At 32.9% G+C, this 13,672-nt stretch overlaps 1 protein-coding gene across 9 annotated transcripts in view; it reads left to right on the top strand.

The window, feature by feature from the left end:
- NFAT (nuclear factor of activated T cells 3) overlaps positions 1 to 13,672 on the top strand; it is a 54,274-nt gene that overhangs the window by 26,975 nt on the left and 13,627 nt on the right. For 5 of the 9 annotated variants that reach the window (XM_089473545.1, XM_089473546.1, XM_089473547.1 and 2 more), the window contains exons 2-5: positions 836 to 1,689; positions 7,519 to 7,643; positions 7,713 to 8,167; positions 12,598 to 13,227. In XM_089473545.1, the coding sequence (XP_089329671.1) occupies positions 1,443 to 1,689; positions 7,519 to 7,643; positions 7,713 to 8,167; positions 12,598 to 13,227 (1,457 nt within the window). In that variant the 5' untranslated portion in view covers positions 836 to 1,442. The remainder of the gene's footprint in view (positions 1 to 835; positions 1,690 to 7,518; positions 7,644 to 7,712; positions 8,168 to 12,597; positions 13,228 to 13,672) is intronic. The other 4 variants (XM_089473550.1, XM_089473552.1, XM_089473553.1 and 1 more) reach the window with 4 other exon arrangements.

The following is a 13,672-nucleotide window of genomic DNA, read 5'->3' on the forward strand; positions in this document are numbered from 1 at the left end:
GGGCTATCGAAACCAGTTATAGCTGCAGGCATAACTGTAAAAAAAGGAAGAACGCCAAAAAGCTCAAGGCAGCTACTTGGTCGAAACTTGTTTAAAGCAAGCTCACCCGTAATAAGCCGCATAAAGAGCTCAAGCAATTTAATACAATATCATTGTCGTGTTGATTATATGATTATATTAGCAAAAGAGCTCGAATTCTAGGGATCAATTAAAGATCGCTACAGAACAGAGCACAAAAATATTTATATCTCTTCTATTCGATTCTCATACTTATATATATCTTTTTTATCTACATGTTTTTGTATTCATACTTAAATGTTTTAAGCTACTTCAGGCATTTAACAAAGTTCTTCTATTCAAGTCTCATATTTATATATTCGAGTCTTTGATCTAAATGTTTTTCCCCAGTCATTGTTAAGTTTGGTAATTGACTTGGCTTTTTGGCTATTGTGATTTTATAGATATTTAAGAGCGAATTTCTATACGATTCTCATAATGAATGTTTGATATTTCTTAATGATTTTTCTGTGTTCTCTGAGTGAACTTTGTTTGAAATATTTTAGGCTGCTTCAGTTGCAATTCTAGGGTATCTCTTTGTTGAGCGACAACAACGAAAATATATATTTTCAATATACACATACATATGTATTTACTGTCTGTATATTTTGAACATTCTTTTGTGCGGTTTGCTTCGGGATCGCGGCACATAAAAATAAATGCGAATTTTGAAAACAAAACAAACAAACGCGAAAAACGTTAATTTCCAGAGACGCGCGTTTTGTTAGCGTTTTCTACTCTAAAACAAAAAAAATATCTGTTTTCGTTTTATTTTTAGCTAGTAACAACTATTCACAAAACAAAAAACCAAAACCAAAAAAAAAAGGGAATGAAATGTTGTAAATAAAAAATACAACTGCAATAACAAAACAAACAAATCATGTATTTATTATGAGCATTAACCAAGCAACACAAACAAAACAAAACACAAATGTACAAATAAAAAAGTAAAAGTCTATTGTAATGCCAAACAAGCCACAAAACAAAAATGATCTAATTAGTTCAATTCAACAAGCAAAGTGACAAAATATCAACAAAAGCAACGTGCCAACTACAATCAACCAAAAAAATAATTATATGCATACAAACCAATCTGTATACATATATATATATAGAGAGTTAAATATATATACATATATATATATATATATATATATATTAAGAGCAGATCCTCTTAACGTTCTATGCCTGCCAAAATCAAAGTAAAGCATAAAGCAACAAACAACATTTGAACAAATGCTGTACTAAGCAATTTATATATTAAGTTCATATATAAAATCCAAAAGGGCGAATATAATAAATATCAAGTACACATAAAAACCCAAAAGCAACTTAATAACAACAAGAAAACCAACTACAACAAAAAAAACAAAAACGGCAACAAAATGCGCTTCACTTACAATCAGTATAAATACTACGAGTCCGGCTACCGTATTCCATCCAAAATGCACAATCTGAACCATCATCATGGCAATGGCAGTGTGGGCAAAATCAACAACAACAACAACGGCCACGGCAGCAGCGCCCACCACTACAGCAGCCATCACAGTCATCACGGCAGCAACAGCAGCAGCAGCGGCAACAGCAATATAAACACAAATCCATATCAACATCATTACAAAAGCAATTTTGGTAAGCTTGTAAGAAACCCACAACCATTAAACAGAATAGAGCAAACAAAAAAATAAATAATAAATAAAAGTATGTGTATAAATAATAAATAAAAATATGTGTAAATAATATAATACTAAATAATAAAGTATTCTAAATATATTATAAGCACAAACAATAAATCAAACCTAACAAACTTAACAAAAAAAAAAAAAATTAAATAAAATTAAATTTAAAAAAAATAAATAAAAATAAATAAATACAATAATAAAATTATAAACAGAGAAAAAATATGAAAATATAAATAAAAGGATTAAAAAATAATAATAATGATTATTTTATCATAAACACCAAATAATAATAATAATAGAATAAATAAAATACATAAAAAAAATATTTAAAATAAATAAATACAAAAATGAAACAAAATAAAAAGAATATTATTTAAGATAGCAACTATTTCTAATAAGTCTAGGAGTAAAATAAATAACTTTTAATGTTGTATATTAAGTCGAAAATATGTTTTAACATTAATTGAGCAATATTAGTGCTCAAAAATGAAGACTATAAGACTTTTTTTTCGTGTCATAGACCCTTCGTATGTCACATCAGGCTTTTCACATTTGTGTTATCCCAATGGAGAGTGGGTTCTCCGCCGGCAGGGCGTGACATGAATTCGAATCAAATGTCAGACAATTGACCATAGGTACAGAACCCAACGTTTTTTGATAACAGATGAATGTTGAGGGCAGTAAAGTATGGCCCTGAATGGGCAAAGTTGGATAAATTAATTAATTAATTAATTAATTAATTAATTAATTAAAAACAGTGCAGTTTTGAAGAAAACTCTGCCAAATGCCACTGCGCGACGGCAAAACAAATATTTTATTTATCCAAGTAGATTACTTTAAAGTGAACCAAATGTTCGAGCTACAGAGGTGAAGAGTGAGACAGCTGCTTGGGAATTTCTCAACTGCCTATATTTGATTACGACTTTGTAGTCGAAATTTGGATTTTTTGAAAAGAAAAGAGTGTACGATCTTTGTATATTTAGCACAGCAGACATTGTTTAGTTTGAGCCTTGTTTAATCAATTTCATTTAATATTCTTGGTAGTGCCAAACCAAAAAAAAAAGAATAAATAAATAAATAAACTTGAAATATATGTATATATGTAGAAAGAACAGACATGACCGTTGCTTGTATTCAATCAATCACAATATAGTGAAAATTCCAAAAAAAAATAAAAAAAAATAAAATAATAATATAAAAATAATAATAATGTAAAAAATAATAATAATATAAAATAAAAAAGGTAAAAAAATATATAAATAAATGTTGATTTATTCATATGAACTTTTCTCCCAGTAGTGAGTCTAAAATGCCAATGCAAGAGAGAAATACAAGAGTTTAAATGAAACTAATAAATGCATCCAGATTCTGTTAATTACAGTGTACTGTAATGCTTGAAATGTTGTCGAAAATCGTGCACAGTTGAGCTCTATGAAATGTGTTTCATAGGCTAACTTGAATGTGCTCAGGAGATATCACAACTGATCTGTTGCACTTTATAAATAATCTCAACTGATAAATGTCGAGTGCGAAGCAACTCTGTTTAGAGCGTCAACGTGCGTCAATGGAATCTCTAAATCAGATTCACATTCCAGCCAGAAAACGAAAAGCCGGTAACTTGTTGATAAATATGTATATACATATATATATGTATATATATATATATATATATATATATATTTTTTTTTTTTGCTATTTAAGTGCACCAAGAGTTGTTTAGAAGAGAATGTATCATTCGATTCAAGTTCGAATTACAATTTCATCTAAAGGCAATTATATATGATGATATGGTATACATGACATATATATATATATACATGTATAAGACTGTCTCTATAATATACATTTAATTTGTCTGCTAACAAATTTTGTCTAGCGATAAGATTAAAGCCACATATCATTAATATAATTGCAATTGGTTGAAATAAATCTAGGTTCGATTTGATTTTGTTTAAAGTGTTCTTTTTTTTTTTTTTTTTTTTTTTTATTTCATTGTCACAATTTATTTGTTATATCAAAATGATGTTATCGAAAATGATAAGCTGATTAAATCGAAGGCAATTAATTCGTTTGATATATGAGTGTATATAGAAATGTATACTTATTCTTATAATTATTAATTCAATACAATGTTATATATATATATTCATACATTTATTATGCTAATATAAAGAGGAGTCCAAGATCATTTGCTCTATGATCTAATACACAAAGCTGCCAATTGAATTAAGCAGCTTTTTGTATGCCAATTCAAGACGACGAAATTACATAAAAAAAAAGTTCTAAGAAAAAATTAAATAATAAAAAAAAGAAAAATAAGTAAATCTTATCTCTTTGGATTGCAGATAAAAAAGAAAAGAAAAAAAAAAAAAAAAAAACACAACGCCTCGAGTGTGAAAAGGCGCGCTCTTTTGTGAGTGTGTGTGGGTGGGTTATAGAGTACGGGCCTCGGGCACGGCACGGATTGGCTTGTCTTATCGCAGGCGCTTAGATAAAGAGCCGCGTCAGTGGCCAGGTAACCAGGTAACACAGCCCTGGCACAGGTACCCCAGCGCATTGGGCTGTTGCCTCTGAGAACGTGGGATCATAAAACCCATGATGTCAGCTAGGCATATGTGCGTGTCTCTGTCAAGATTTCAGTTCAAAGGTTACTTTTGGCATGAACTTGACTTTGCAGGCAAGAAATTAGCAAATCAAATGATAAACTTGGGATTAAGCTAGGATTATTAATATATGGTTTATGTGTATGCTTGTATATATATATATTGGTTTGTTATTGGTAATTCTAGTGCTTACCTAATGAAATTTTCACAAATCAAGCCAGTCAGAATGTTGTAGTCATACGACTGCGGAATACCCATTCAGGGCTCAAACGCTGCCAGATGCAGTCTCGGATTTGCCACGCCCCCACTTGATATACATATATGTATAGCATTTTTGTGCAAATCAATATTATAAGCTGTTGAAGTTTCTAGCCCTAAAACTTTAGAAAGGAAAGTTTTCCTGGCTTGTCACGCCCATAGTGGGCAGATCACAAAAAAAAAAATGTTGACACTATTTAAGTTGACGCTCTAAATATCAAATCTCTAGCATAAATATCATTGAAATGCTTATACAGACGGACGGACAGTTATGCTCACATTGCACTAAGTGAATATACTCATTTCACTTTCATGATGAGTATGAGAAGCTAGACAGAAATGATTGTTTATTGACTGGCAACTAGAGCGAAAATTATGTATATTTAGTTTGGCGCGTTTGTATCTTATCTTGAAAACAATCAATGCTTAATTTATGTCGTATCAAAATGTTGAAAATTTAGTCATGATCTGGTGCCTGTAGGGCAACACCACAAAAATGCCTAGCTTATCAATGTGAAATATCTTTATAGACTCCACGGCTTGGTAACAGACAGTGAAATTGTTTTAGTTCTACTATTTTTTTTCTCCTCTTAAAATACTTGTATATGAAATGTATCTATTTGTGTGGAGTACAACAAAAAAAAATAAAGAAAACGAAGGACTTAATTGTCCAAATTGATTAAGTATTTCTCGATCATTTGGTAATTTGTGCTCACTAATCTGCGAAACAAGTATTTCTCATTAGCGTTTTGTGAATGGCTTTCCGTTTACTTAAGTCGGTTCTAGGTGATATGTTTCTATTAATGTAGAGAATTTTGAAAATTGATCAATCAAAATCTTTCCATAGAACGATCGCAAATCGGTATAAGAAATAGAAGAAGTTCTGAGACGAATATCATGCTCAATTATCTTTTATTCCTATAATATTTATATGTATATACATATATATATGTATCTACAAATATTTAATTTATACTCTAAATATAATTACAAAGCAATCAAATGTAAACAGTTTGCAATGAATGAGAGAAAAAATATAAATATATATGTATATATAGTATATTCATTTGCAAATCGGAGAGCTTGTCATCAATGCAGACTCGAACGGGTTGCTTGGACGGCGTCTCCGTCTGTGCGTTATCAGCTTGTTGCTGCAGCTCGTCTGTTTATTGTTGCTATTAAGTGCAACTGCAACTGCAACAGCAACTACAACAGCAACAACTTCACAAATTGTGCATCAATTGAGCGCCCAAAGTGCAATAATAAAGCTCAACTTGATGTGCAATTGGATGAACAATGACAGCTGGGCAGTGATGCTATATATACATGGTATACACATATATAATATATAGAGTCCTAGTCAAAGTCATCTACAGCAAACATAAACTGTGAAATCAGAGCGCAGCCATATAGATATATTATATGTATATATGTACATATGTGACAGATGCTGGACTCGTATGCATTTTGCGTACAATCGAGTTCAATGACCTCTGTGTCTCTAGCTGCATCCACGTTGCATTATCAGCAGCACGAATGCGTTGAAAGTCGAACCATTTTTGCATTGTGTTCGCATAAGGCACTTGATTCGGTGTCTCTGTGTATAAACTACAGACATACATACATACATATGTAACGAAATTCACCATATATACACATACACACACATACGTATAGATATAGATGTTTTCTTGATCGAGCAACGTTGCGAACGCCAACTGCTAAACGCACTTTGTTGCAATTTTTGATTTCTTTTCATTTTGTCACGCTTATCGGGGAATTCTGGTTCCAACAGGTTTTATCTTGATTTTGTTTGATATATATTTGCCTGTTCCATCTACGCGGCATCAAAAATATTTACAATTTGTGTAATCATCTGTAGATTGCTATCTTCAACAGATGTGTTTGTGTATAGGGCTTCAATTATATATAAATATTACGTCTTAGTGCGCCTTATGTTTTAGACTGGTTTTTTATTTATGAGAAAAGAACATGAAGCAAGAGTTCTTAGTCAGTCGGTCTTTGTTAGATTACGCCTCTGTCCTCGGTACTTGGTATTGGAAATAGCTTTTCGCCTCTTATTTCAGTAGCTGATTCTTGGAAAGGATCTTCATATTACCATAGTAACAAACAGTTAATACACCGTATTGCTGTTTTTTTGTTTGCTCTCGAATTGAAATTTGAATCAACCTTAAGCTTTGGGTTTTAAATTCAGACATTTAGCTCTAATAGGCTTCGCTTCTAGCAAAGTCTGGAAGTCATTTTATACAAATTAGTTATGATTTATTTATGAATTATATATGTATATAAAAAAATGGTATATACTTTCGTAATTATATATTTTTATTAAAAACCTATTAATATGGTTCAAGATCTTTATGATCAGAATGAAGAATACAATTATATCAATCATAATTTGTAGATATATAATCATAGGCTAGTCTTTTCTTACTTTGCATCTACCGCCGGGTTCTACCGTCTCTTCGAATCTCTTCTCTGCCCTTTTTCTGCCTTTTCTTCCTTCCTTTGTTATCTGCTCTTCTCTACTCGCTCCTTCGCTTGTATTTTATTTTATTCCAGTCAGGTTTCTTCTCTTTTTTCTCTTATCGTCTCTTCTATGATCTTGACCTCTCGTTTTTTGTTTCCTTTCTCTACTCTTCTCCCTCTCCCATTGTTTCTTCTCTTCTTTATTCATTATTCCATTCTTTCTTAGCTCTTCTTTTCTCTGCCCTTCTCTCTTCATTTCCATTCTCCTCTCTTCTGTTTACCTTTCCTCTCTTCATTGCTTTTCACTTCCCATCTCCTCTCATCTCCTTTCATTTGCTTCTACGGCCGGAGCCCATATTACAATAACGTTAAATATTGCCTGAGTGGAATAGTTAAGTTTAACCTATTTGTTTTCTCTTCTTCTTTTCTAGGCATGCGTATGACCATGTCCACAAACTCAACGATGAGTCCTCGCATCCATCGCAAAGGCTTTCGCATACCATCGAAAAGACAGCCGGGCAAGGGACTGCCGGGCAAATTGCACACTATAGCCAGGGTAAGCATATCATCATATACGATATGTATATTTTACTTAAATCTCAAATATTATCGTATGGTTCTGCAGACGGGTCCGGGGAAGCTAGTGCCAGGGAAACGAATACCACAGAGACCGCATCCGCCGCCCTGCGACAATTCCAATGATAGTGGCTTGGGATTCGATCAGCACACGGAGCTGCGCAATGGCACGGCCCCGGTTGCTGTCGATGCCAGGAGCAGCAACCCCAGCAGCAGCAGCAGCAGCAGCAGTAGCAACAGCAGTAGTTGTAGCAGCAGCAGCAGCACCAGCAACAGCAGCAGCAGCAGTGGCATCTCCGCCAGTGGTCAGCATTCAAATCTGATAGTAAATAGTGTGACTGCAGGTGCGGCAAGCAGCAGCTCCTTGCAGCAGCAGCAGCATCATCAACCGCAGCAGCAGCAGCAACAACAACAGCAGCAACAGCATCCGCATCAACAGCAACATCAACAGCAGCAACAACATTCACCGCAGCAGCATTTAATACGCGCGATACCTGTTTCAAGGTGAGTCCATCTACCCTTTCGTTCAATCAGCTGTTCAGTTCTTCTCACACACTCACCTGCATCGATTCATGTACACACACTCACACACACACACACTCACGCACACACTTACGCACACACACACGGACACACATGGGCTAGCTGTTGAGCTGAATTTATTGCAAATTGAGACGCGCTCAGTTACTGGGCCACTGGATTGTTTAATTTCGCCAAAGCCCCTTCGATTGTTGCTCTATACATAATAATAAAAAAAATATATATGTGTGAGAATCGGTTTAGTTCCGAAGTTGAAAATGCTTGGATCTTGGAGTACGGTTACCATATCGTTGGATCACTGATCGCTGACCAACAGCAACGCCTTTCAGTAGTGAGCCGCACTTGCTTTCGTAAGGAAGTGCTTCAAAGTTGACTTGACAAAGTGACTTCACTTTTAGCAATTCATTGGCAGCATGAGGACGCTGTAAGTGCCGCGCATCTATCAGATCTCGTCGCGTTAACTCAAATGTATTCATTGGCCAAGTGACGTGAGACCTGTTCACACAACATTTAGATAATTGCATTCATGTCGCGCGCCTCATGAAAATCTCGGGACATTTGCATTTCAATTTTCATCGCTCAGCACATTTTCTCAATTGATAAATGTTTTAATCAATTTCAAACATTTTTCTCGCTCAGCACATTTATTTTATATATTTATATAAATGGTGTTTACAGTGGCCACTTGCCCGTTTTCTCTTTAACAATTTCGTTCAAATGAATTTGTATGAGATTTTTTACTATGCTCGATATTTATTTTATGATATATATTTACTTGTGTGTTTGTGTATTTATTTGGATAAATTAAGATCTATTCAAATGGTTGGATTTTTCAATTTTCGCTTGAAACTTTAATAAATAATAAATAAAAACCAAAATAAAAATAATAATAAAATTAAAATAATTTAAATAATGTTGAAATTAAATGAAAAACAAAAAAATTATAACAAATTAAATACAAAGTTTAATGAGAAAAAAATTAAAAAAAAAATAAAATTTTAAAATAAATATAGCAAACTCAATTAAATTAAATAAAAACTACAATTTTTAAAATAATAGTTAAGTGAATAATAAATAAATACAAGCAAATCCCAACATGATAATAAATGAATACAATTAATTTTAAATAAAAATAAATTTTAAATTAAAAAATAAATTAATAATTAAATAAAATTAAAATAATAAAACAAAAATAAATTGAATAAAATATTAATAATATTAAATAACATACATAATTTGAAAAATAAAAAATACTTCTCGTAAAGTTAAATGCATTGATTCTCCTAAATTGTTTCTTTGCAATTATTACAACTTATTTATTTTAATATATATTCTATTTTCGCAATAGAATGAACAACTTGTTCAACATGTTCACTATTGCTCTAAAATACAAACTATAGAAATCTACAAAATATTTTTATTGAAAAGATACATGAAGTACGAACTTATTTATATCAAAAAATTAATTTGAAAATTCCAATGAAATATTTTGCATTACTGAACTTATAATAATATATAACTCAAGCAATTTATGAGTTCTTTGAGTTGAAATGAAAATCAAAACTAAATAATGAATAACGAAAAAAAAAAAAAAGAAAAACTTAAGAATTTTGGGTTTATGGACAGGTTTTGCGCGATGAATTTAGATGTTTATTATTTTTTTATTTTATTTGCTGGCATTGTAGGTCAGGGTGAATGTGTTTAGAGACTAGTGTTATTCTTTGGAGTGTATGTGTGTGTGTGTCTGATTATATAGTAAAATAGTAATACTTATGACCCATTATTATTTCAATGCCTGTAATTGAACTGTATCTTATCAACTAATTCTATCAACTGCAGTTGAGATTCAGTTTGCCGGCTACTCGAAAGCCTCCTGCTTATCGCCCTTGCCTTTATGTCACTCAGTAGAATAAGACTTAGTAAAAAGTGCTCTGTTTTGATTTATACAATTCTTAATCGTTTAATGGACTCAAACTGGGCGCTGCCAACTCGATTTCGCTTAGCCTTAACAAAAAAACTTTACGATTTGCCAAGCCCTTATATATGTATATATATATTATTTTTGGGAAAATCAATAGAGGAAGGCAACAGAAATTTTGTCGTTTTGAATTTTTAGATCTAAATCAGTAGATAATACCGTTTTCCCCAATATGCTAAGCCTTCAATGGGCGTAGATATATCCACCATATTGATTCTTTTCAAAAGCTACAACAGGCAATTTTAATACCGATTCATCTTTAATTTCTTAATACAATATTATATGTTCACTAGTTGATCAATCTATATCGACTTGAGCTTATTGTAAAATAATTTCAGCTCTATGGATTCCTCTAGAGATTAACACTTGCGGTTTCTAAATTTGGATTTGCCTGCTATATGTATATATTTTAAATGTATATATAATTTAAATTTATTACGCATACGTAGTGAATGTGAAATCACAATTTATTATATATAAATATTTATAAGGTTATGCCATCTTCCGTACATTAGGCAGACACTTGCGTCGAGTTCATTCTGATTTCTGTGATTCCTGCCTGTATATAAATAGATATTTGGAATTTATTACGTATACGCCATGTTGTGATGCCAGCAATTCTAGTGATAATTGCCGCACATAGATTTTTCTTTGATTAGTATTGCAAAGCTTTCAATTATGCTCGCTCAAGCAGGGAGAAGAGTCCATACAGTTTCTTTTTGTAGCTTATGCGAGTTGAAGCCTTGAATATAAAAATCAGAAACTTGTATAGACTCTTTCGGCTCTTTATACTTCTACTTGTAGAATTAGAATTTCTTAAAGGTCACTTCTCTAAGTGTAATCTATACAACCTAGTCGCTTACACGGTCAACAGAATATATTCACATTTTCTTTCTTTCTGCCCTACTCTCGCAAATACCATTGTATACTCTTCTGTAAGCTTGAGTGTAAGAAATAGAAAAGATTTTGACTCTACTTATAATCGATGTCTCCCATTGCTTTATAGCTAATTATAAAACTAAGTGGTTCTTGAATCTCTAATTTATACTCTATACTGTAGACCACTTAGTCAGATCTAATTTTTGTAATCCGTTTGAGTGTTATGTGTCATGAGTGTATACATTTAGGGATTTTTGAACGAGTATTTTGCAGTCAGTTGTAGTCGACTGAAATGTTCTAGCCTGTACCGAATCGCTAATTGCTGATTCTGCTATTACTGATTGAGATTTTGCACGTTGTCAAATATCAAGTTATGTTATGAAATGTTTAGTGTCATAACAGCACTTGTTTATTTATATATGTATATATATGGGTATATGGGTATATATATAGAATTAATATATAAATATATACTGCTGCCTTTGACTATATCACCTTGACTATGAGAATCGAAACCGATGATTCTTTGCAATTGCCTGCATTGCAATGCCGTTACAGCAGCCCTAATAGAAGCTATCATATAATTTTATTTAATCTCTGGTATTTTGGCTGAACCAGTTCACTGAAATTAGGGAATCGAAATAGGTATATCAATTCCATGACTGATTTAGTTGTCTTCACTGAATAGTTCCAAAAACTAGTTGAAAAAAAAATATTGTTTGATAGTTTTAAAAGTAGTTCTCTAGTTCCAATAGGCTTATGCCAACTCCTGTTTTTCTGAATCAGTATTTTACAAGGTTTTTAGCTACTTACTTTGACTACTTTGCACTTTTTTTTCATCACAAAAAAATTATATATATATATTTGTATGTACATATAGGCACATATATGTGAACTAGTTCAAATGAACTAACTCCTTGGATCTAGCTCTAGGTTCATTTTGACAAATTTTCTCTATTTTTTTTATCACAAATAACTTGTATATACATTTGTATGTACATATAGGCACATGTGTGGGAACTAGTTCAAATGAACTAGCTACTTGGAACTTGTTCCAAGTTCAGTTTGACAAATTTTCTCTATTTTTTCATCACAAATAAATGATACATATAGGCACATGTATGGGAACTTGTTCAAATGAACTAAGTCATTGTGCACAGTAAGAATATTCAAAGGTTCGTTGCAACTTGTATTGCTGTTCATCTGCTTGGATATTTATGTATATATTCCTATATCTTGAGTTTATTTTTCCCAGTGCTTTGATTGTAATTTGATATAGGTTATGATAACGCGAAAGCTTGAATTACACAATTTGAAACCAAATATAAGTATTTTATTGAACACCATCTCAAACATGATTCTGATTATTATTGCCAATAATGAAATTTGCCAATAATATAAACAAAGAGAATTTTGCACCAGATCAGAGTATCAATAATATCGAATAAACAGCTCAAACCGCATATACTCAATATAACTGTATGTGTCCATAAATATATATATATATATGTATGCATATATGTGTACCTAAATATAGATCGCGTCATGCCCAGAAAATGCTAAACTATCTGGATGAAATCGAATCGAACTCATCGCCAACATTTGTGGACGATCTGGTGACGCCGCCGAGCAACGATGAGGACACCGGCTTCGGCACCGACAGCAATCAGGCAACAGCGACAACAACAACAGCAACATCGATACCGTCGCTCAGCTCCGAGCTGTTCGGTGGCCTATTTAGCACAACGCTGCGCCACAAGACAGCCGATGTGGTGCTCACTGTGCAACAGCCGCAACAATTGCAGCAGCAGCAACAGCAGCAGCATTTCCAGCAACAGCAACAGCAGCAACACCAACAACTGCCCCAGCAGCCACTCTTTCAGTATCCCGCATTAAATTTACAGCTGCAGCAGCAGGAAACCACCAGCGAGGCGGAGAGCAGCGGCAGCAGCGGTGCCAGCAGTGGCCGCGGTGGCGGGAAGCACCTGAAGCGGCGCAAGCTCGAGTGCAATCAGGTGGAGCTGGACAATGATGATGCGTGCAGCGAAGATGAGTTTATACGCAAAATTGCCACCGTTGCGGCCGACAATAGTCCGGGCGATGAGCCGAATACGGCACGGGAAACGCTGAGCTATGCCAGCAAAGGAAGGAACAACAGTGAGCCAAAGTAAGCGGGCGATTTCCCTTCCTCTTGCTCTTCTTCCCTTCTTCTTTTTTTTCAATGAATGAAACACAAAGGCTAAAACAACAACCAAACTCAAAGCAAACAAACAAGATCATTTAAGAACATTTTGCATTTGTTCAGAATGAAACTGAACAGATCTCGTCTTAAAAAAATAAATTTGAAATTTTCGCTTGAACAAATTTATTTCATATTTCTTCATATTGAGAACGAAGAACTGATAAAATCCCAGCTAAATTATCTAAATTGTATAAATCAGATGAAATAAAAAATTTGGCATTTAAAATCCATAAAACAAGTTAACAAAAATGTTTCAAAATTTATTATTGTTTTTATTTTTTGTATAAACAAATTTATTAAAAATATTCAAATCAACAAAGTTTAATTCGTTTAAATAATAAAATAAAATCTTTAAATAAGTTTGAGATTT

The sequence above is a fragment of the Drosophila arizonae genome, chromosome X (assembly GCF_054131065.1).
Source record: "Drosophila arizonae isolate 15081-1271.41 chromosome X, UAZ_ARI_1.0, whole genome shotgun sequence".
In the NCBI taxonomy this organism is placed as follows: Eukaryota; Metazoa; Arthropoda; class Insecta; order Diptera; family Drosophilidae; genus Drosophila; species Drosophila arizonae.